The 26,569-nt window shown below is 34.5% G+C and overlaps 1 protein-coding gene across 2 annotated transcripts in view; it reads left to right on the top strand.

The window, feature by feature from the left end:
- The window catches only part of SEMA3A (semaphorin 3A), a 533,676-nt gene that overhangs the window by 461,852 nt on the left and 45,255 nt on the right, over nt 1-26,569 (top strand). For both annotated transcript variants that reach the window (XM_058524659.1, XM_058524664.1), the window contains one exon: nt 25,668-25,810. In XM_058524659.1, the coding sequence (XP_058380642.1) occupies nt 25,668-25,810 (143 nt within the window). The remainder of the gene's footprint in view (nt 1-25,667; nt 25,811-26,569) is intronic.

The raw sequence follows: 26,569 nt of genomic DNA, 5'->3' as shown, positions 1-26,569 counted from the left end.
AGATGTTAGCTCAGAGCCGGTCTTCCTCAGCGAAAAGAAGAGGATTAGCATGGATGTTAGCTCAGGGCTGATCTTCCTCACAAAAAAAAAAAGAAAAGTTCCTTTACCTTCCATCCCCACCTCCCACACCCGGCTCTCAGCAATCTGTCGATTTCCTAGGGCGCTTTTGGATCATCACATAAATTCTGCATTTTAAATTGTATACCATTATAAAAGTGATATTATTATTATTTTAAAACATATTGGTTAAAAAATAAAATATACATTTGAAAACTAATTACAATTTATTATTAGTAGTAATTTTATAAATTAATATGAGTGTAAATTTTTTATTCATTAGAAGTATAGTTTTTATAATTTTTCCTATGTTTTGCTAAATTATAACTGTTTTTGGATTTAATGTAGGCTGATAGCATAAGGGACCCATCAAAAATGTCTCTTTTCTAAATATGTTTATAAATTTGTCTAAATTCATATATATTCAAATAATCTCTTTTTCACATTTAATTACTAACTTAAAAAGATGCCAGGGTTTCAGTATCAAAGAGAACAATCCCATTTATACATTTATAAAATCCTAACATGACATGTATGGGAAATTGGTGACAGCAGATTTAGCTTTCCCTTTGGATCCACACTGCCTTTTCTGCTTAGCGTACAATAGGATTTAAGTTACAGCCAGGTCATAAGTTGTGTTTTGGGCTTATATATTGTATTATGGCCCATTTATAATTTAGTGAACTTTAATCTCATTGATCCTGAAAGTTAAGTAATGCCAGTGATGATATCAAACTGATGACTGCCACTTAATTGCTTAGCACCCATAGAGTTAGTGTTTGTTTATCAAATGTGTTTTCTAAACACATTTAAGAATGAATGAACAAATTATACTCAGGTTTTGCAGGGCAAGAAAGCAATCTTGTGGGGCTGGCCCAGGGGCATAGTGGTTAAGTTTGTGCGTTACGCTTTGGCGGCCCAGGGTTCATGGGTTCGGATCCCGGGCACAGACCTACATACCACTCATCAAGCCATGCTATGGCGGTGTCCCACACGTAAAATAGAGGAAGATTGGCACAGATGTTAGCTCAGCGACAATCTTCCTCAAGCGAAAAAGAGGAAGATTGGCAACAGACTTTAGCTCAGGGCTGATCTTCCTCACCAAAAAAAAAAAAGAAAGCAGTCATGTAAGTCAAACAAAAATAAATGAATTCTGAAGATAGGAAACAAAACACATGGATTACCACAAAACCTTACTCATTTTTGGATGGATTACAGGGAAATCTAGTCATACTAACAATTCAGATTATAGAATTTAGGCTTGTAGGGCTAGGATGAACCAACAAGGTACAGGACATCTTTGATCAACGACTTTTATGTGTTTGCAGTAATCATATTAAATATTTTGATTGAAGAGAAATTATTGAACTAGTGGGATAGTGCTGTTTGCCACAAGAAGGCTAATGACTGACCTCCCCTTAATGTTATTTCTGTTGATTTCCTTTAAATAAGAAAAGGAAAAAAATCACATTCTTCATAGATATCAAGGTAAATATAGCCAACTCTGATAAACCAATAAGTGCCCAAATTAAGAAAATTGTAATGGAATTGCCTTTGAAAGACCTTGAGACAGTTGTATATTAATGAATCTTAAAATATGAACTAATTTTCCAAACTAGAAATACTCTTGTTTCCTTACTTGTTCATTTCTAATTCCTGAGTGAGAGCACCTTGTAGAACGTGAATGAACAGACTGGCTGGAGCTAGGAACATGGCAGTAGGAGATAGAAAACCAATGGCAAACTGTTAGCGGCTGCAGCTTTGATGTTGTGCAGTGCAGAAGTCATCTGGTAGTGAAACAGCAGAGGCAGCACCAAAGAAGAAGGTAGCCATGTCATGAAGATTTGCAAAAATCTCTACTACATTTATTATTATTTTGATTAATTTTGTCATCTTGATTTCGAATAAATATGCTGCAACCCCATTTACCAATACTGCATGTAAGCCACTCGTGAATTCCCAAACTGTCATGCTGGGAGGATCATGGCTTGTTAGCAAAAGATGTTATTAAAGAACATTCTGATAATAATAGCAAAATAAAACTTCCTCTGATACACTTTAATGCAACTGAGAAAGCTGTCATTGCATTATGATTGATTATTTGGAATTATTACTTGTTTTCTATGAGGAAAAAGATGTTAATCATAAAAAGGAAAAAAGTTTTTAAAAAACTAATCTGTCCACTGGATGGAGTCTGAAAGAAAGATGAAAGGGAGGGAAGAATAAAGAGAGAAAAGAAAAGAATAATTCCTAATGGTTAATAATAACTTCCTGATTAGAGTTTGTCCTCAGCACTCAATATAATAAACAACATCTATCACTATAATAAAATTTATAACATCACAAACTGAAATAAAATTCCCCAAACTACACCATAAAGTCTCCTATCTAAAGGTCTAACCCTGAAGTTTGCCATGTAAGTTAGATGTGATATGTATTAAATATTTTTTTCACAGTTTCATTGCAAAATGTTATTGGAACATATATTAATTTCTGAGAATACTCAAATTGCCATTTTATATCTGACCATATGGTTGTCAGTAAAAACAATTAAGATAATATGTAATACGATATGATAGAGGTAAAATAGCTACATTATTAATGGGAAGTTAAGAATAGATCACTTTTAGGCAGCGATTAAACTGTCCAATTTAATTACTGTTGATCAATGTATTTATTTTCTGTTTTTTAATGAGTATTTTTAGTTTCCCCAAGTCTAGTACCTTCTCATCTCATTTAACAGTATTTCTATTCCTCTGTACGTAAGTCTATCAATCACTCCAATTTCTAACATAGAATGCTATTCTCTCCTCTTTCCCCTGCAGTTCTAGTCTAAGTCCTCCTAGATCACCAATAATAGCACGGCGAATAGCTACATTTGCTAGCGACCAACATATTACTCTGGGTAACTTCTATTTTCCACACACATTAAGCACTCTCTGGGTACCAAGAACTGTTATAAGAAACAGATCCAGTAAGAGAGATCCCTGCCCTCCAGGATAATACTTACAGAACTTTTTATCAAATGGAAAACCCTAGAAGTCTTAGCACATCTATGGGATCATATGCATATATTTCCAAGATGTCTTACTATCTTAAAACCATTGTTTAACCCAAAAAGTAAGGAAGGAGGTATTATCCATTTTTCTTTTAATGAAACATGAATTTTTTTATTCAATTGATTTTTAGGCTTTAACTCAATATCAGAAACACTGACTGAGGCTTTCAATATAAAATGATAGCAAGATATGATAATTTATGAGGGAGGCTATCCTTTGTTCATATAGCTGCTGTCTTCTCTTAGAGAATATGTGTATAAGAGAGTTCAAAAAAATAAGAAATGGGAAACTCTTTTTTTTTAAGTTTTGAGGAAAAAGATGGGAATCAGTTGGAATCATAAAAACTGTAGATGACTGTAGATTATTAGAAGATGTTATTTTAATGGCATATATTCCTAATTATAAAGAAATTTTTAAGTAAGAAAGTCATCCCCAAAATAATGAGATGAAGAAGAGATTGGTGGTTAGAGGGAAACAGTCAAGGAATGGGGAGAAACCAGAAACAGTATTCTTTTATATTCAGGGGTTTTAGTAGAAGTTCAGCAGCAGTAGATGCTTTGGGCTGTTTTCCAGTAAATAAGTCAATAAAATCTCTTCAACTGGCCTCTGAACTTTAGAAGACATACATAAAAAATAACGAATTAATCATTAACAATAATCATGGTTCTCAATACAGATATTTTTCTGAGTACAAGTGTTTCATATTTTAATGTTTTAATTTCTAGTTCAATTATTTAAAGAAATGGTTGTAGAAACTTAAAAATGCATGTTCTTAATAGTTTTCTTAAGTAACTTTTATTGCCTTAATTGATTTCACACACTATTTGCTATAGAATTTTTACATATCAATACTTACACTGCTTTTGCTTTCTATCATGAAGCAAAAAGTATAGTAATTTTGCAATTTCTTTGGGTTTTATTATATAAATATGTAAGTTGTATTGTTGTCATATTTTTTATCTGCCTTTCTATTTACAGATAGTCTATAAGCATTTTTCTTTGGCCTCAGTAACATCTTGAGGGATATTATTTAAAAAGATGGGGAAATCTACTTTTCTTTGGTCTTTTTAACTACTTAACATATGTATAACATTTCTTGATATATGGTCTACGAAATTGATTCTAATATTCTGTAATTATAGAAGACTCAGTGGAGTATTGTTCAGATAATGATTCTATGTATATTTCACTTTTTTTTTTTTTTGCTTGAGAAAGATTAGCCCTGAGCTAATATCTGTGCCAGTCTTCCTCTATTTTCTATGTGGGTTGTCACCACAGCATGGCTTGATGAGTGGTGTAGGTCTGCACCCAGGATCCGAACCCACAAACCTGGGCCGCTGAAGCGAAGGGCGCCAGACTTAACCACTACACCACAGGGCCGGCCCCATATGTATATTTTAATACGTATTTCATGGAACAATGTAGAAATAGTAGGTCCACTAGAAAGTAAAACTAACTTAAATTTAATCTATATTAAAGATATTAGAAAACATTTCATTGTGTTATTAAAATAAAATGAGACAAACCCTGTACTTGTTAAAAACTAAGTTGGAAGTATCAAATTGGTTTAGAAAATGCCTTTATTAGTCTTGATTAGGTATCTATGGAAACAGCTTTATATTAGCACTCAAAATACATCATCTTTATTCGTAAAGCAATAGGAAGGAGTTGAAAAAAATAAAAAAAGGAATGGCGTTAATGGAGTGCTTGCACTGAACAAAGACCAAAAATTGACTTAACGATCAGCAGCAATTTTAAATTGCATCCACCACTCTGTAAATGCAGTGACATTTAGTGTTATTATACTGAATATTTGAAAGTTTTAACAATTAAGTAATGAATTGAAAAATTGATATCCTTACATAAATAATTGAAATAATCATGAACAACTGAAATCCTGTATTTGTGTAGGGTTTTATACTCTTCAAAGTGCTTCCTATAATATCACTTCATCCTTCCAAAAACCCTGTGAAGTAGAGAAACTGCAAGTAATAAAATTTCAGTAACCTGCAAGAGGTCAGTAGTAACCTGCTCTTGGGTTAAAACCGAAACTAAACCTGTATCTTCTGAACTTTCTTTTCTTTCTAACATGTTCATTTTAGTGTTTAACACTTTAAAAATTTGCGTATTTCTATTCTTTGCTAAAGATTTTATGTGTAGGAAATGTTTTTTAAGTTAAATATAGACCTTGGAAAATACAGGTACATACTTTTCAAAAAGTAAAGATTTGCCAAAGTTAAAGGATTCTGTCCTATAATGGTTCGCAGAATGAATTGTGTTATTTACGCATAGCCCAACTCACTGGAAACTTAGCTGGTATAAAACCTTAACTAAGAATTTGGCCCTTGGACTAGCAGCATGTGCATGTCCTGGGAGCTTGTTAGAAATGCAGAATCTCAGAGCCTTCCCAGACCTGCTGAATCAGAATCTGCCCTCTATCAAGTTCCTACATAAAATTTGAGAAAGACTAGACTAAACTACCAAAATATATTGCATCTTTGACATTAAAGAAGAGAAGTAGAGACACAATGATTTTGTTCCATTCTACCTGAATGGACTATCTTATTTCTCAACTTAATTGATATTAGCAGGCAAGAATGCGTTTGTGCGTGCGTGTGTGTGTGTGTGTGTTCATTATTAAGACTCAATTTACTGCTCATGATGTGATCTAATCCAAACTCTGCAGTTCGTCTAATATCAGCCTTCTTAAATTAGGGACTTTTGCTTCCATTTAAACTGGGGGGATATAAACACTTGCTAAGTGTATCCTTTGAACAGTTTGGTTGGAATTTCAAGCAACAATCACTGATAAGACCTCCTAGTAAGGCTGGTAAGACCCACCTTACCCTGCTTGAATCATTATACTGAGACTGTGTCAGATTAATACAGCTACTAGCACATTTTTGATAGCCCATAAAAGTCTCCCAAACTCTATGTCCTGTTAAATGTTAAGAGTTTTAAAAAAAATTGTGGTAGAGGTGCTATCCTAGGGTTCAAAGAAGCCTCAGGTAGTTAAAAAAGAAGTTGTTTTCAGAACAGGTTAACATGAATTAACTGTCTTTCACTACAGCTAGACTAGGACTAATCATATTTTATTTTAAGTAATAAATTGGATGATAAAACAGCAAGATAGTATTTATAGTATGTGATAACTGTTAATTTCCTGTAGACATCTTTTTGTCAAAAGCATTGAGTAAAGAAAAACTAGGTAGATTTTTAGTGCAAAGAGACAGACTAAAACAAATATAAAACCAAAAATTACACTTTTTAGGTTACAACTGTAAATTTCGTATTGCAACCTTAAATTTTAAATTATAAAGATGTGATATGATTATATATATAATAGACCCTTTCCAATATGAAGAAAACTCTCCAAATTTCATGTAAATATAACTAACAACTTGCTCACTATTCAGTTCCCATAGATGTAATCCTAAAAACAACTCATAACAGGGCCAGCCCCGTGGCTTAGTGGTTAAGTGCGCGCACTCCGCTTCTGGTGGCCCGGGTTCGGATTCTGGGCGCTCACCGATGCACCGCTTGTCAGGCCATGCTGAGGCCACATCCCACATACAGCAACTAGCAGGATATGCAACTATGACATACAACTATCTACTGGGGCTTTGGGGAGAAAAAGGAAAAAGAGGAGGAGGATTGGCAATAGATGTTAGCTCAGGGCCAGTCTTCCTCAGCAAAAAGAGGAGGATTGGCATGGATGTTAGCTCAGGGCTGATCTTCCTCACACACACACAAAAAAACATAATTAGTGGAAGTTGTTTTGTTAAAATAACAATAATTGTTTATTTTCAATACATTGAGATTATGAAAATACAAAAAATGGTGGCTAATGTTAAATTTGAATTATTATTTCTTAAGGGATTTAACTGTTTTCTGCAAATTCTATACTTTGAAAATTATGCTTAAATTATCTTCTTTTCTGGCTTGGATTTTCTTCCCCATATAATTATACATTTTCGAGAATCAAAGCTGTTATTGTCTGTTGAGAACAAAAGCGATAGAAACTGCTAATTATATCGCAATTGAACATGTCTTTGTTCTTTGAAGAGATCCTGAATTTCCAGCATTTTTGAGAACGTTTTCTGACCAGAGGATGATAGAAATGCTGAAGCTCCATTGGTGTTGCAATCAGGATAATTAGTTTCTATCTATAATAACGTTGACGTTATTAAAAATTTGCTACGGTCTATGTCAAATAAAAACTGACCTAAATCTTCCCTGGTCCCTAAATCATTATTTTATTTTAAGAATCAGGCCACATTCTTATAGGTATTTCCTTTTCCTCAGAACTCAAGGGCCTAGTCAGAGGCAACTCAGAGAAAAAGCCCCTCTCAATGCAGTCCTTGAATGAGGGCTTAACTCTTACCATCCCCTAAGAAAGGAGCAGATAGCAGAAAGCAACTTTTTCCATTTCACTTACAAAATTGACTTTTTATTTCACAGAGTAAAAATTTTTTTGTGAGATTACATATTCAGAAATTTTTTGGCAAAGTAAATTTTATGATTATATGAAAATTGGCTTTTTTTCTGAATAAAACTGTGACTGGAATTCACAGATACCAGTTCTGCCATCTGTAGATTCTGAGCTACTTTTCAGAGAAAAAAAAATGTAAGCAGAAATTGAGTATACACCTAAATTTTAAGATAATTTAATGGAAAAAAATTAAATTGGTATTGTATATTTGCTTTTGTTTTTGTGTTGCTTAGTGGTTTTGTTTGTGTTTGGGGCCAATATGTGAGTGAGAAAATTGTATTAAACCTTTGAGAAATGTCTCAGAGCATAGGCAAAGGTAAAAAGGTTGTCAAGCCATTCAAATCATATGGAGCTCTAGTATTACCAATAAACATATTGGACAAAAAGGAAAACTAGAAACAAATATATTTATGAGTATCCAAATATTCCAAATAAATGTATGAAATCAATTCTGATATTACAAAGATTATTTAGTAATAGGAAATCTCTTAATTCATTGCCTTAATATTTTAAAAATAAGATATGTGCTTTATCTTCTTTAATGTTAAAGAGTAAGATAAATCAAATGACTTTTTCTGATTAATTAAAATATGTTAGCTATGAGTAGAAGAAAATGTTCTTAACATGATAGGGAAGAAAGAGTTGAACCCCAATTAAAGTTTTTAATATGTAGAAGAACACTATTAATTTAGGTAATGTGTTATTATAATTTTTTTAATGATAAACTTTATTTTTGTGTGTGTGAGGAAGATTAGCCCTGAGCTAACATCTGTTGCCAATCCTCCTCTTTTTGCTAAGGAAGACTGGCCCTGGGCTAACATCCATGCCCATCTTCCTCTACTTTGTATGTGGGACGCCTGCCACAGCATGGCTCGATAAGCAGTGCCTACGTCCATGCCTGGGACCCGAACCTGCGAATCCTGGGCCACTGCAGCGGAGTGTGTGAACTTAACCACTGAGCCACCAGGCTGGCCCCTAAACTTTATTTTTTAGAGCAGCTTTAGTTAGGTTCACAGTAAAATTGAGTGGAAGGTACAGAGATTTCCCATATAATCCTATTCTCATGTGTGCATAGTCTGTCCATTACCAACATCCCCCACCAGAGTGGTACATTTGTTACAGTTGATGAACCTCCATTGACGCATTATTATCACCCAAAGTCCATAGTTCATGTTAGAGTTCACTCTTGGTGTTGTTCATTCTATGGGCTGGGACAAATGTATATTGACATATATCCATACAGAGTTAGTTTCACTTACCTAAAAATCCTCTGTGCTCGACCTATTCATTTGTCCCTACTCCCTAACCCCTGGCAACCACTGATCTCTTTACTATCTCCATAGTTTTGCCTTTTCCAGAATGTCATATGGTTGGACTTATACAGTATATAGCATTTTCAGATTGGCTTCTTTCATTTGCTAATATGCATTTAAGTTTCCTCCATATATTTCATGGCTTGATAGCTCATTTCTTTTTAGCGCTGAATAATATTCCATTGTCTGGATGCACTACAATTTATTTATCCTACTATCCTACTATTATTTATCCTATTTACCTACTGAAGCATATCTTGGTGGCTGCCAAGTTTTGGCAATTGTGAATAAAGCTGCTATAAACATTTCTGTGCAGGTTTTGTGTGGATATAACTTTTCAACTCCTTTGGGTAAATATCAAAGAGCACAATTGCTGGACCATGTGGTAAGAGTGTGTTTAGTGTTGTAAGAAACCATCAAACTGTCTTCCAAGGTGGCTGTACCATTTTGCATGCCCACCAGCAGTAAATGAGAGTTCCTGTTGCTCCACATCCTTGTCAGCATTTATTGTTGTCACTGTTATGAATTTTGGCCATTCTAATAAGTCTGTAGTGGTTTTTCATTGTTGTTTGAATTTGCATTTTCCTAATGACATGATGTGGAGCATCTTTTCCTTGCTTATTTGCCACCTGGATGTCTTCTTTGGTGAGATGTCTGTTAAGGTGTTTGGTCCATTTTTTAATCAAGTTGTTGGTTTTCTTATTGTTGAATTTTAAGATAACAGTCTTTTATCAGATGTGTCTTTTGCAAATATTTTCTCCCAGTCTGTGGCTTGTCTTCTCATTTCTTTATATAATTGTTTTTCAAAAGTTATGTTTATTTCTATGAAATGCATCTTAAACTTGTATAAACTCCTGATTTTAAATGTTGCCAATGAGTGAGATATAACTGTGGATTGGAGAAAGTTGAAAGGAGGTACTGGTATGTTTTTCGTCCTTCTGAAAGAGATTTAAATCATGCCTGTACTATATCTCTTTGATGTGGTGATTATTTTTTAGCTCCTTGCTTAAGCACTGAAACTTTTAAAAAATAAATCACACACATTTAAATGCACTTGTTTCATCTCATTTAATATAGCAGAGTAAGCATGCTGTCTAAAAAAATGTGATGAACTTTCTGGCATAGGCAAGAAAAATGTGCTCTAATTTAAAATGAGGTGAGTTAGGAAATACCACGTTTCTTGAACCTCTACCAATTTTCCCTTTAAGAGAAAGTTGTAGTGTGAAGTCATCGAATAAGTAAGATTATATAAATTACTTGTTATCATGAGGCAATGACTAATAGACAGTTCTGTTTGCTTTGGATGTAGGCAGTGAATGTTTGCTGCCTTTGTTTTCTTCACCCAAGTTCAAAATTCGATTTCAAATTGTGTTGTAGGCAAAATATTGTAATTACTTTATGAACATAGACTCCATTGACAGCATCATTTTGTTTTTAGAAAGCAGAGTTTATATTATGTGTATTTCATTTAATTTCCCTTCATATTGACATCTCCTATAATGAGAAAACATACAAAGATAATTGTCTGTTTCCCAAACCTTTTCAATTTTATAGAAATTAATTGGAAAAAAGTCTGTATTAAGTCTTTGATGTCTTTAAAAGTAATCAAATCAGTATCCAAATTATTAACTGCAAGAATAAGTGTATTATTATACATGGATGCATGTGTGTGCATGCATGTGTGTAACTATATAAAGGAATAAAAATATTCTTCCGGGGGCCGGCCCAGTGGTGTGGCAGTTAAGTTCGCGTGCTCCACTTTGGCAACCTGGGGTTCACAGGTTCAGATCCCGGGCACGGACCAATGCACCACTTGTCAAGCCATGCTGTGGCAGCGTCCCATATAAAGTACAGGAAGATGGGCACGGATATTAGCTCAGGGCTAATCTTCCTCAAAAAAAAAAAAAAATTCTTCCTGGAGATTATGTTCTTCATGAAATTCCATCTGATCTTCTCAAATAACAAATCATCTAATCATACAGTAGTTTATACTTAACATAATTCAAAAACATAATGTAAATGATGAAAGGGCAATTAATGATGATGGATGAGTGCATTCATAGTATGAATTTATTTATTTACGATCTAATACAAGGAAACATCTATAAATATTGCAGCTTCCTGCAGTTAGGAGGGAATAAATAGTCAAAAATTATATAAATGTGAAAAACATTATAGTTGAGATAACTGGATTAAATCTAAAGACATCAAAATATTTCTAATCCATATTTAACATGATAAAACACAAACCTCTAAATCATTATACATAGTGTACTTGTAAATAACAGGACATCATTTGCAACTCCCAAAATCTGCAATGGAAAGTCACTCTAATATGTAACAAATAAGGTACATAATTATATCATACCTGTATTGAAATATTAAAGAATTGCTTGTTTTATAACTAATCAATAAAAAAGACCACATACTTACAAAATAATAGAGTGGAAACATAGACCACATTTTGGTAGATAGTTATCGAATCGTAACTAATAATAGCAAAATAGTCATATAAACTTGTGATGTGTCCATTTAGTTTAAATTAGTTTACTATTCCAGTCACTCTCCTTAAAACCTACTTTGTGCTCAACACTATGTTCCTGCAATTTGAGAAATTCATCAAAATAGAGAAATGATTATAAGATATATGTGATAAAATAAATCAACAAAACAGAAAGACAAAAAACATAACAAGACGTGTTTTCTTCAAAAAAAACACACTATTTATTACCAATTTACTTTCTTAACATAATTCTACAACTCGTAGGCAGTTACATTATGAATATGTTCCTATTTGAATAGAAGATGTTAAAGACCATAATATTTAAGTAAAAAGAACATACATGATATCTAGATATAGAAAACTAACCACACATTGAAGATTTTACCATACAAAATTTGCATCTCTGAAAATTTAAGTGATGCTTGTAGCTCAGGCTCAGTAATATTGTTTGAATTTCTTGATTTTGCTGCAGTTTGAGTTTGACTGAGCCATAAAAATAAGTTTTAGTAAAAAAAGTAAATGATTTCATTCACCACCCGTAATAATAATTATTGTATTTACACACTGTATTTTCTTAATTTTCTCTTAATCTTTATATGTATCTAAGCTCACCTCTGCTGAAAGTTAGGAAAAACATACTACCTTTTGTTTCAGGAGGCATAGAAGTATTTTTTCTATGAAAATTTTCAAATACCAGAAAGTTGAAAATTTTATAGTGATACACCTTTGTCCTCCACCTAGATTCTACAAATTTACATTTACTATAATTTATCCCATATCTACGTATCCATCCATTCCTCTCCATCCATCAACGGTCATTTTTTCTGAATTCAAAGTAGATTTCAGCACACCTTTCTCATATGATTAACAATGATGTGAGTTCAATATTTATGTATTTTTTCTATTGAGATAAAATTTACGTACAATGAAGTGCACTTATCTTAAGTGTACTACTCAATGAGTTTTGACAAATGATATACTTCAGCAACCCAAATGCCTATCAAGATATGGAACACTCCAGAAAGTTTTCTCATTCCTTTCCCCAGTCAGTCCCCATACCCTTGCCCCCAGAGGAACCCACTGTTCTGAATTTTCCACAACAGATTATTCTTGCCTGTTCTAGAAACTCATATAAATGAAATTATACAATATGTACTCATTTGTTCTAATGTTTTTGAAATTCATCCATGTCATTGCATGTATCAGTAATTTGGGTTTTTTTTATTTCTAAATAGTATTTAATTGTATGGATATACCACATTGTGTTACCTGTTCTTCTATTGATAGACACCTGGGCTTAATAAAGCTGCTATAAACATTCTTGTTGTGAACATATGCTTTCATTTCTCTCAATTAAATAGCTAGGAATGGAATGGCTGTATCATAGGGTAGGTATATATTGGTTTTATAAAAAAACTACCAGACCGTTTTACACTCCTACCAAAAACTGTATGAAGGAAGTGTTAAACAATGGATTGGCATAAACAAATTGAATATTGATAAAGACAAAAAAATTGAATATTGGCATTATGTGGAAGAAAAAATGTACCAAGGTAAGACTGATAAAAAGAAACTCAAAAAACTATTGAAAGGGTGGAAAAAATTTGAAGACCTAAATGAAGACATGAAAGATAAAGATAGATATGAAAGATATTTAGGAGAGAGATGGAAATAAAACTTCATGATTGATAAAATGTCGACGGAGAGGAAAGGAGAAGTCAAGACTAATCTGAGGCTTCTGAGTTGAGTGACTCTAATAAATAAAGTGGATTTGAGAAAGATGAGTCTCCAGGAGGAGCAGTGTGCAAATGATGGAGATAGTGAGTTATTTTGAGGAGCTAAATATGCAGTGCTACATGAACGTGGTCAAAAGTCAGTCAGAAAATGCTGCTCAGGCATAGAAGAATAGCCTGGGAATTAAGGAGTCAAATTGATTAAGATAACCAAAAAAATTTATGGGAAAGGGAAAGAGGCAGTAACCATTGAATGATGTATATATATTTTTTTTAATTTTATTTATTTATTTTTCCCCCAAAACCCCAGTATATAGTTGTATGTCATAGTTGCACATCCTTCTAGTTGCTGTATGTGTGATGTGGCCTCAGCGTGGCCGGAGAAGTGGTGTGTCGGTGCGCGCCTGGGATCCGAACCTGGGCTGCCAGTAGCGGAGCGCGCACACTTAACCGCTAAGCCACGGGGCCGGCCCTGAATGATATATTTTTTACATGAGTATTTCCTTTCTCTGCTTTTTTATATTCTTTTATTTAACAGCCAAAATACTCTTTAATTACCTCAAAAATGGTTATACACACCCATATAATCTTACTTATACTTGCTAATGTAATTAAAAGCAATAATAATTTAAATATTGCAAAGGTGATGAGAATTCATGGTATAAATGAATTTGTTGACAGAGAATACAAGCAAACACCTATAAATATCGCAGCACACCTAGTTTTCCTTGACTAAGAATACAGCTATTCAAGCCCCAGCCCCAGAGTAAAACCTTCTTTTGAATCTTTTACGTCTGTGTGTCTTTAAGTCAGTATAGAGAACAATGTTGCTGCTGCTCTTTTTAGTTTCTGACTCATTTTGATCTTCTCTTTTATTATGGCCATCTGATATGAAGAAAGGAGCTCTTGATTTGCTCTTTGTTTCTGCCCTTTATCATCCAGTCCTATTTTTTAAAAAGATGCTTGGCTTTTGTTGACCATCATCTATGTGAAGGCAGTTTAAAAACCGTAAGACAATTGTATAAATAGAATAGTGTTCAGTTGTTCAAATTAGCAACTCTCTTAAAGTGTAATATACTATCCTAAGAAGTAGAGGGGATTCAAAGATGAAAGACAAAACTCTCTCTCAAAAGAACTTAGTGAAGAAACATAGTGTATCACTGTAAAGAAAAATCTCAGGCAAGTGGGAAGGTGTAACTACTCTAATTGAAATTTAAACAAAATATTATGGAAACCCAGAAGACAAATTTCCACCTAAAGAATTTGAAGAAAGTACTTTTGGAACGTATTTGAAAAAAGTCTTGAAAAATTGGCATGATTCTTCATCGAGGATTTGCGTAAGTAAAGTCATTCAAGAATGAAAGTTCTGGGAATCCAGAGTGATAAGATAGAGGAGGATACAGGGGGAAATGCAATGGGAGGTGAGCCTAGAATTATGTATGAGAGCTGGGTAGTGAAGACCTTGAATACTTTTTAAAGAGTCTGAGTTTAATTGTTTAGCCAATGGAAAACCACCAGTAAAACTGTATATTTAGAAATACACACTGGCAAAATTGTGAAGTGTTTATTGGGAAGAATGATTTGAAGTGAGTGGATCTTTTAAGAAGACAGACCAATACTTTAGGAGAGAGATGAGAGAGCTTTAATTATGATAAAAGAAGTAAGGAAAAAAATACACTTAAAAAACGTATTAAGGGTAGAATTGGTAGGAGATGCCAACTGAATAGATGTGGGAGATGAAACTGAAAAGATGGAAATGGAAAAAATGTTTTCTCTTTGCTAGATTAAATAAGGGAAACTCTAAGGTAATTAATTGGCTTTGGCGTATAGAGTTGGAGGCAGCACACTCCGCAGTGAAGTCTGTGATCACGTCACGGGTTTTTTTTTTTTTGTAGGTCCAGTATTCCAAAGGCTTTTCACTTCCTCTTCAGTATTTGCTTTCAGCTGAGAAAAGCTGTGGAAAGTTTTGGTTATGACCATTTAGTTCAAATAGCCTTATTTTGTAGTGGTAAAAAGCAGCAAGCTTTTCCACTCTTCTTTTATTAATGTTAAAAACTGTCTCTATTAAAGTACTAAACAAAATAACCAAATAGTGTATAAGGATATGCAACTTAGAGACATATTGAAAAATACATAGGTGTAAATACTTGATGCCACGTGATGCAGCAGAAAGAACTCAGCTCTTATTCATGTCCTGGCTTTGCCAATTACTAGTTTGCACTCTGGACATTTGCTGGGGTCTTAATGTCAGGGGACAAGTCTGGATTACAATAATGTGTAAAAAGCACCAGAAAGAGGCACAATAAATAGTACCTGTTATTTTCACTTACCATTCTTGCTAATCTTCCATCCTAATCAGCCCTTCTCTCCTTCTTGATGTGACTCATCTTGAACCTTTCTTCGGGTTAAACTATCCCAAGGGCTGTTCATAGTTTCCCAGCCAGCTAAGCATCAAAAGTTTTTCCAGGCCTGTTGCTTGGCAGCCAGAGGTTTTTCTATTCCACAGCCAAAATATGATATATCCATTCTGCTTAGGCTGTTAGCTAAGAATGTGAGATGACCTTATGCTGCATTCCCTGCATTCCCAATATGCTGAAAGTTCCCATTCACGGTCTTTTGATTCTTTGGGGCTTTTTTTCTCCCTTATGTATATGGCAGAGCTGACAGGAGAAGAAACCAGTCACTCTGGCTACCATCCTGGTATGCTGGCCGTCATCTGGTGATGACTTTTCCTCATCACCGATTTCCCTGCTAGTTAGCTTGTATATATTTTGAAGCCTGAGGCTGTGATATTGAAAATATTTTTAAAAATTATAAAAATAAAGTTTTACAATTTATATAATTTACAATTTCTCTTTGTTCTTGTCAGTTGTCTTTAACAGGTATATAGCTTCCTTATCAGCTGGCTTCTGATTCAACTTGCTTTCATTAGCAATCTAAAACATATATTTATACAGGATATTTCTCAAAGTTTTATAAACAGTGCTATAAAATAATAACAGCTAGCAATTTTGAAGGCCTATGATATGCTGATATAGATAGGTAGATGGGGAGGTAGGTGGATAGAGAGCTAGACTGACAGACATATGTATGTAGGTGTAGATGTGTATATATTCTCTAATGTAATTCTCCAGCACCCCTCAGAGCTATGTGCTTTCTGACAGATAAGAAAACTGAGGCTGGGTGACATTAATTTTTTGAAGTTACAAATCTGTTGAGTGGGAGAAGCCTGGTTTCTACCCAGTTTTCTCTGACTCCTATCACAGAATAGTTTTTGTATATGTGCAGTGAAGGAAGAATTTGTTTATTTTGATGTTGGTAATTGAAGGTATGTACATAGTAAGGATTTTCCTTCATGAATACTCATCACATCAGTGGAATCACCTTTCAAGTAAAGAAAATGAGAGTGTGTGTATGTACATTTGGTGAACTCTATAGATGTTCAAGCCTTCCTTATCCTCTCATAGATGGTGTCATGATTGATTCGGATAGCTAATTTGGATTGTTTTTCTGCAGTGTGTTTATGCTCCTCCTCTGCTGCTCAGGAACCTCCTAACATGCTTCACAAGAGGAGTGACGGAGGGCTTCATGCTATGAAATTAACTGGTCCTTGCAGCAGTTGCACAAGAGAGTTTATAGTCTTTAATTCCATCCTCTGTCCAAATGAACTATGTATAATTTATGTCCTAGAAAACCAATATATGTCCTAACTTTTAAATTTATGGATACTCCAAAAGCCTTAATTAAGTGTCCTATAAATTTAATTCATTTTCAGAAAAAAAATATTTACATAATTTTAGTTGTATGTTCTTGTTCCTTGGGGGCTTGTTGGTGGAAGGACCCAGCTAAATGCTGATCAGATGTTGCTGTACTAGTGATTCAAATTGATCCTAATGCTGAGAGCAGCAAGATGTGTTCATTATTTAAATAAACTCAAGCTGCCAGATGAATCATAAAGGCAGCTGCGTGTCCTGTGCCAAGGTGTCATTTTCATTAAGTGTGAGGTTGCACCTGAAGGACAGTTTAATTTGCAACTGCTAAAAATATTTCAACAGAGTGGTACTGTTACAAGTGGCAGGTGGTACTCAAATGTGAATTTTGCAAGAAATGCCGTCTGTGGGATGAGGTATGGAAGAATGTCAAGGGGGTGGTAAAGGAGATAAAGGGGGAAAGAAAAGGGGTATATTTACTCAGTGTCTACTGCTATCACGGTGACTAAAGATTCCATGCTTCACATGATAGCATTGGCCCAAGATTGTCAAATATGATTATTTGTTCAGCTTCTACCACGTACTCAGGGCATTGCAAAAGTACCACGGTACCTATAAAGACAAAGTTTCTTCCCCAAAGGCATACTGTTTAAGCTATCCAGATGAGAGAATTCTTTGCAACTCTATTTACCTTTCATAGTGTTTACATTGCAGTTTTGTGGTGGTGAGATTAATGCACTTTGATCTTGCTTAAATGGATTTTGCCACTTTCTTTTGATGTTCAGCTTTTAATATACATCCACATTGACTTCCTGCGTCACGTCTCCAGAAATATTTTCAAACTGTACAAGTCAAAGATTTTGCTAAATCCGTGTCATGGGGTTTTGTGAACTTTACAGAGTAGAGAATGTTGCAGTGTGGAAAGGTATCTAGGGGCATTGTAACTATTTACATTATTAAAAGATCTGGATATGTGTGTCTATTAGTTTCAACGGACATGGCCACACTGAAATCAGGAATTTGTATCTGGAGATTGGAAATTGGCATTCTCTGCTTTAATGGGTTATAGAACACAAATTTAAAAAGAAAAAGTAACTAGTGGGTTTGGGTTTTTCATTTCTGCATGCCATTTGATGGAAGTAGAATAGCTTCCTTTGTGAATATCATGAACTTTCTTAGATTCCTAAGGAGAACTAATAAAATAGATCAGTCTGAATGAATTTTGGTAAAACTTTTCCATGGGGAGTTTTTGATGACAAGGCAAGTTATTGAATTGCTTGTAGTTTCTCAGGACAAAGGTAATCTCTGACCTCCAACATATGCATTGTTTTTAGCTTCATAAGATGGAGAAACATGCTTTCTGTTGTTTTAATCTTATTGATGGAATCTAATTTTGAAAAATTGCAAGTATAATTAATTTTACTGCATTAATTATCTAATACAAAAGGATGTGATCAATAAAAGAAAACATTCTCCCAGGTTAAAAGAACATTCATAAAATTTCAAAAGAACATTTTGAAAACCCACTATCGTGTAATAACTCTTAGAAATAGTTGCAATTTAAAGAAGCATGTCTAAGCATTTCTGTAACCAGGTACCTAAACATTGTTGAGCCTATGATGAGTTCTACTCATCTTAAACGCTTTAACAAACTATGTCAAAAAGCAAGACCACTCGGCCGTCCTGACACCTGAACAGACATTTCTCCGAAGAAGATATACAGATGGCCAACAGGCACATGAAAAGATGTTCAACATCATTACCTATCAGGGAAATGCAAATCAAAACTGCAATGAGATATCACCTCACTCCTGTCAGAATGGCTATAATTAACAAGACAGGAAACAACAAGTGTTAGAGAGGATGTGGAGAGAAGGGAACTCTCATACACTGCTGGTGGGAGTGCAAACTGGTGCAGCCAATGTGGAAAACAGTATGGAGAGTACTCCAAAAATTAAGACTAGAACTACCATACGAACCAGCTGTTCCACTGCTGGGTATTTATCCAAAGAGCATGAAAACGTGAATGTGTAAAGATACATGCACCCCTATGTTTTTTGCAGCATTATTCACAATAGCCAAGGCTTGGAAGCAACCTGGGTGCCCATCAAGGGATGAATGGATAAAGAAGATGTGGTATATATACATAATGGAATACTACTCAGCCATAAGAAACAACGAAATCCAGCCATTTGTGACAATATGGATGGACATTGAGGGTATTATGCTAAGCGAAATAAGTCAGAGGGAGAAAGTCAAATACCATATGATCTCACTTATAAGTAGAAGATAAAAACAACAACAAACAATCACATAGAGTCAGAGGCTGGATTGTGGTTACCAGAGGGGAATGGGGGAGGGAGGAGGGCAAAACGGATGATTAGGTACATATGTGTGTTGATAGATTGTAATTAGTCTTTGGGTGGTGAACATGATGTAATCTATGCAGAAATAGAAGTATAATGATGTACACCTGAAATTTATATAATGTTATAAGCCAATGTGACAGCAATAAAAAAAAAAGTAAGAAAATGTGTTCTTTAAAAAAAACACATTTTAATTCAGGAGATTTATTAATTAATTCACTCATTTAGGAACAAGACTCTGTTTCAAAAATTATGTTTATCCTAGAAGAAATAGTCAGGAAAAATAGGGAGATCATCCTACAAGAAGAGAGGGGACAGAAAAGAAGTGATTAAAATAGTTTTATGGATTCTAATTGAGAAATGTGCACCAGGTGCTGGGGAACGGTTTGTGTGTTAAAAGGTGATAGACAGTACAAGATGGTTTGGAGAAGGTGAGGCCAGAGGCAGGGAAAACAAATTGAATGTGACTGCCAAGAGAGAAGAAAAAAGGGCTTACATTTGGGTAGTTGCAGTGGGACAGATTCAAAATATACTTAAGGAAATATTTTGTTATGTATAGAAGCTGAAGGCAAGAGAGGGAGAAATATAGGACAAATGCCTGTCATAACAAATGTGAAAATGAGGATAACAGAAAGAAAATTAAGTGTTATAAAAGAGGTAGAAGCAAATTTGCATGTGATGTGAACTACATGCCTATGAAGATAGTAGATAGGGTGTTTTCTAGAATGATAAGCAGGTTCACTGAGGGATTAAGGAAGGGGAACAGTGGTCAGTTTTGCTGGAAAGATAAGTCAAGGTTAGTTCGTGGATGATACTTATTGCCCTTAGTTTATTTTCTGTATTAGAAACACTGTGAGTAATGTAACTGACAAGGTTTCCCATTTTCCTCTCGTGCTGGAAAGCTTAGAGCCAAAATTGCGGCCCATCTTGAATATATGTATTGATAAATGTAGTATCTACTTTTAGCCTTGTTACTGTACCAATAGCTGAAGACAACCAAAGGAGAATGAGTGTCAAATCTATTTGTTGGTTTGATGAGTCCTGTTGCTTATCGATAGAACACTATCAGTAGTGAAAGATGCCAAAAGCTAGATAGTAAAAAGTTGAGATGCAAGTATTAAGTGAGGCAGGGAGTATGAGTACAATTACTCTCTCAAGAGGTCCTATGGCTTAATGGATGCAAGAAATCACAATGGATTCTACAGGATAGAATGTCAGTGGAAGGTTTTTTTTTTTTTTGGAGGATAAAAAGATTTTAAAAATAAATATTTGACACAGAGAAAGAGTCATTAGAAAGGGGAAGATTGAAAACCCAAGAAAGAATTGCCTGCTTTCCTTCATTTTGCAACTCCCTGGTTGCTAGATTTCTTCCTACTTTTCAAAACTTTTTTCAGTGATTTAGGTTCTATCCTCTTTTCTCTTTTTACTCTATATCTTCCCAATTACTCCATTGACTTCAATTTCAAATAACTTCAGTTCTTCTCCTCATTTCTTTTCTGAGCTCTTGTATTCCCTGGCCTGTGGGACAACTTCACAAGCATCTCACTCTAAAGATGCACTAAACTGAGCTCATCTCCCTTGTCCACTCTCATATCTGTCCTTCCTCAAGTGTTCCCTATCTCAGTAAGTGATTCCTACCCAACCAGTTGTTTAAATCAGACGTTTCTTTAATCTTTCCATGATTTTTCTCACTACTCCTTACATTCCACATCTTATCAATGAGCATAATCCATCAATTCTATTTTTACATAATCTCTGCATGTGTCTCCTTCTTAGTCATACAGGTCCAGATCACCATCATTCTCCCCAGCCTCCAGAGTGGTCTTCCTGCCTTCATTCTTGCCTCACTGTAATTTTTTTTTTTACAGTAGCCAGAGTGATTTTTTAATATAGAAATCTGATACTGTCATTACTAGGTTTATGACACTTCAGTGGTTTCTCTCATAGCCATTAGGACCATAAACTCCCAAACAACACTTCTTTCTTATTCTGGCCTCTGCTCAACTTTCCACCCTTATCTCTGACCACCTCTCTCTGCTTTGGCCACTGTGTGTGCACAGCATCCTCTGCTGTTTCTGTGACCCTGCACGTGCATTGCTTCTACTTGGGACACTCCTGGTAATTCTTCAGGTCTTGCATTAGATGCCATATCTTCTGAGAAAAACTTTCCCTAATTCCTTTAAGGCAAGATTAATTGTTCCTTTTATTTCCCCCTGCATTCTTTCCAAACTTTTATATTTGTTCTTTTGTGCAGTTTAATAATTGCTCTGTTTAATTGTCAGTATTCCTTCACAGACAGTAAGCACCATGTAGACAGAAAACATTTCATCAAAATATACCCTAGTCTTCCACAATCCAGAGCACAGAGTAGGGGCTTAGGAAATATTTGGTAATGAAAATATAAGAAGTGGTGAGTGATTGCCTGAAGAATAGAGATTGTTATTGGAGCAATATTCTGTAGATTATTGGGTTGAGAGCAAATAGACAGAGGCCTTAGACTTAGAAACAAGGAGATGTCAGTTTTTCTACAGAAAGGAAGAAAATAAAAATCGGGGAGTGAAGGAAGGAAAAGAAAGGAGTTCTTACTAAATGGCCTTGGTCTTATCAGTATATAAGTCCATCTTCGGAGAGTAAAGTGAGAGATAGTACAGTAGTTGGTTTGAAAACAATCAGAATGATTTAAACAGTTGCTAATAATAAATCTATAGTGAGCCACTAAAAGTAAATATAATAATTCCTTAGGAACACTAAAAGTAAATATAATAATTCCTTAGGAACACTAGGATTCTTATTTAGGATAAATAGCTTGAATTTATATCACATCCATTGACTATGATTATATGATTTTCTTCATCTTTGCTTAGGGGCAAAGGGAAAAAGGTTCTGGGGTTTTACAAGGCAGGAACAGTGGAGGTTCAGAAGGCCAAGAGCTTCTAGGATGATAGGGAAGATGATTAGGATGACTGATTAGAATGTTCAGATTGAGTAAAGAGGGAAATTCACCAGTGAGGGGAAGAATAGACTGAGAGAAGAATAGAGAGGGGTGAGAGGACAACATTTAACAAGGAAGGGGAAGGCAAAATTTGGGAGATTGAAGAAGTAGAAAATGAGTAGTGAACAGAAGTTTTGATAAAAGAGAAGATTTTCTAAATTTGAAAGAAGAATGGCTCCTTTTAAATGTTTGGAGAGATCGACTAGAGACCTATTTTATTTTGAAATAAGAATGAATGTTTTTCCAAGTATTAGATATAGCCTAAATTTTTTGAAGACAAGTTACATTAAATTGACATTGTTTTTCTTTGATAGTCTCTTTTTCTCTTTTAATACATTTGACTTTTATTTACTGTATATAATTTTATTTTGGGGCTATATCTGAAACTATGTCAAACTGTTAATTCACCTACAAAATCCTCCATGCCTATAGTATCAAATATTGAAGGAGGGACTGGGATTGAAGGCCCTGTCAACAATGAATATACTTGATAACTTGCTTGAAGTATTTCCCACTTGAGTCCACATTTGTAAGATGATAATTACCCTCAAGTATTTTACAGAGGGAAACGTGATGTTTGATAACACCTTCTCTCATGCCCACACACCAAGTTAAGAGAATATCTATATGTGTAAAATATTGTTTGCTTTGTTGTCATTTTTGTGCTTATAACATCACTTTGCTAGATTGTAGCTTTCTGAGAACAAGGGGTATATATTATTCATTTTGTTTTCTACATGGTGTCTTGCATGTATTTGTGATCAAATAAATGGTAGTTGGATTTAATTACTTGAAATTCTTTAAGTTATTCAAGTGTTTATATGAACAACTACACTAATTTGGGAGGTAATATTAGGCCAACTTCTCCTCCATTGCTCCAGTATTAGAGTTGAAGAATGTATGATTTTTCGTTTTTAATTCTGTAGCTGGATTATAATGAGATCCCAAATTTAGCATATGATTGAGGCTTCCTTTCAGTATCATCATGATGATAATAAGATAATACATTTGTTAATGTTTTACAGTGTTGTTTCACATGCACTGTTTAAAGTATTTGTTTTTACATGAACTATTTATGACAGACAAGGTGAATAGAACCCAATTTAAAATAACTCAATTTGAAATAAACCCAATTTGAAAATTAGGCATCTGAGATTAGAGAAATAAGAGTCTTGCCAAAAGGTCACAAAAGTTGCAAGTGACTGAACTGAGTTCTTTCACATGTGGGTTTGTGTTATTATCTGCGTGTGCATGCACACACACATACACATGCTGCGTTTATAGGAGCCTTACTTTGTCAGTGGGGTAATAATTCTTTGGTTTGTAACATCATAATTCCTACCATGTCACGTTAATTATTCTGCTCACCATTCATCATGACACAAACACATATATACAAATATATTTATGTATGAACAGGTAAAAATTTATGAAGAAAAACAAGCTTTGCAACAATTATTAAGGTTAAAGCAATGTATTATTTTCTGTATCTTTAAAAAATTCTGGTGCTAAGTAATTCCAATGTTTAAGTTATTATTCTCCTACACTTACTCCACTGGCACACTGAACTTTAAATATGAATAGGTAATATTTCATGTTTTACATTACTTACAGTCTGTATGATTTGCCTGAGAAGGATAGTGGAGTGCAGCTCTGTGAATTATACCAAGTGCATGGTCCCAGAGCAAATGTTAAAAGGTTACAAGCATAGAACACATGATAACGATGATTATCCACAGGTATAAAGATTAGGACTCAATAACGTGGATAAAGCTAGTTTCAGGGTTCTGATCTTTTTTCTGGTCTCTTAAGTATAGTGCTGACCTGTGTGTGTACATGTCATGGTTAACTTGATAACATAATGCACCATGGGAGTAAAAGTAGATTATTGTATGAATTTAAATACCTGCAATGTCCTAAGTGTTTTCACTGAGGTAAACTCAGCTTCTTAGTATATTACATGTCAAAGCCATGAAACTATTAAATATTTTTATATGGTTTGTTTGAGCCACAACCATATCAAGCCAGGTATTTACAGAAGTATTTTTTGAGGTGGGGCTCTAAATATTGCTGATACACCTTCTGTATGGTCTAGGCAGTTTCCTTTTTTCCTTTTTTCTTTCCTTCCCTCTTTGCACAGATATTCATTGAATGCCTACTGTGTTTTAAGTTCTAGGATCATAGCATCAAACAAAACATGCCAAGTCCCTTTTGTCAAGGAACTTATATTCCATTGAGGTGGGGAGGGAGACAGACAATAAGCAAATGAAGGTTAGATAGAGACAGAGAGATGTATAATAGCAGGTGTTTAATAATGTTAGGAAGAAAAATAATGCATGAAAATAGATAAAGAATCACCAGGAGTTAGGATTTCGGGGTTTTAAATAGACTAGTCAACAAAGATCTCTATTTGAAGAAAGACCCGAATAAAAGTAAAAATTCAGTCTTTAGGGTATACGAAGGCAGAGAGTTGCAAATGCAGGAAAAGTATGAGGCAGGACTGAGAACGTTTGACTGAGAACCAGGAAGGGGGTTAGTATGGCTAGCTAGGAGTAAGTTAGGGAAGAAAGGGTAGGTAGAAGAAAAGGCATGTGAGGTAGCAGGGGCCAGATCATAAATGGCTTCTGGTCACTGGGAGGATATTTCATTGTGAGAGATTTGGAAAGATATAGGGGGGTTTAGAGAGGCGAGTGACATATCAGAGGTTCACTCTAGCTGTTGTGTGGAGAAATAGACCCAAGTCGGTAAGGTAGCAACAAGGAGACCGTTAGGGTCTATTGTTGTCAATGGTGGTCTGGGAGAGACTGGTAGTAAAGGATGTAGTAAGAAATGGTAATGAGTAAGAATGTGCTGATAGATGGAATGTGGGATGTGAGAGACAGAGAGGACTCAAGGGTGGCTCCAGGGTTTTTGGCTTGAGTACCTAGTAAATGATGTTGTCATTTACTAAGATGGGAAACAATATGAAAGGATTTTTTTTTTTTATGTTGTTGTTTTATATGGATCTCATTTCTCCCCTCCCAGCCAGTCTTTGGTGGAAACTGAAATAGACCAATTGATAGTTTGATTTAAACTATTTTATGTTTGAAAGGAAGAATAATAATGGTGACGGCAATAGGTAATATTTAATAGCACTTACAGTTTGTAAAATATTTTAATATCCAGTAATGCATTTGCATTATGTGATCATACTAAGGATTTCCTCACCTACTCCTAACTTTCCAGAAAAAATTAATGAATTTTTTCTGAAGTATAAAGAGAATTGTAACATACTTTAAAATGCATAAAGAACAGTTCACATGTACTGAAAAAAGTGAACTAAGGAAAGATTAGTTCTTGAAATATGTCAAACAGGAGTTAAGAGATGGTGAAAATGGACTGTAATGAATGGTATTATTTATCCAACTGTGAATTAATATATGTGCTATAATTTGCCTCTCAGATCCAAGGTTCATTAGTGCCCACCTCATCCCAGAGAGTGACAACCCTGAAGATGACAAAGTATATTTTTTCTTCCGTGAAAATGCGATAGATGGAGAACACACTGGAAAAGCCACTCATGCTAGAATAGGTCAGATATGCAAGGTGAGGTAAAGAAAAAAATTGAGAGGATATCGTTGTCCAATCACAATTTTATTTCTTTTCTTTTCCACCTATGTGCAAATACAATGAAAACTATAGCTAAAAAACTTGACTGATCACTGTAAATATTTAGGTGATAAAAAATGATTGAAAACATATTATATTTGCTTATGAGTAACTTATAGTTAACCATGCAGGTAGAGGTTGTGAGGCATTATTTCACAATTACATTAAATTCTAGAGAAATAAAATTTTTTCATATCACCTGGGAGAATATACTTTTTTATATTCTCAGACCTAGCACGGTTTTCTACAATGTGTCCGTTTTGAGTGAATTTGTGCTGTTGGAATAACTGAAGTATTAATATAAGAAAGAAAAGCATTAAAGCTTATTTTTATAAATTGATTATAGCATCCTACATACACGTACATGCACACGCACACACATATAATTTTGAAGCTCTGAACTTTATCCATGTGAGCTAATTCATTTACTGTGTGGCACAAAATCGGATGTAATATTGCATTACAGTGTTAGATATATAGAATAAAAAATTGCTCACTAAGGACTTATAGATTAATTAGTATCAGTGTGAAGATCTGATAGCACTACTCTTCCTTGCCTCTACACTGTATAGTGCAGTATATAGGCAATATGAATAAAGCCAACTGTTATATATTAAAGCACCTTTCATCTCAAGGAAATCATAAAGTCAGATCTAATAATTGTTTTAAAATGGAATTCTTTCTTTTTAAGAATAT

The sequence above is a fragment of the Diceros bicornis genome, chromosome 3 (genome assembly GCF_020826845.1).
Source record: "Diceros bicornis minor isolate mBicDic1 chromosome 3, mDicBic1.mat.cur, whole genome shotgun sequence".
Lineage (NCBI taxonomy): Eukaryota > Metazoa > Chordata > Mammalia > Perissodactyla > Rhinocerotidae > Diceros > Diceros bicornis.
This window is presented reverse-complemented; position numbering and strand designations above follow the sequence as displayed.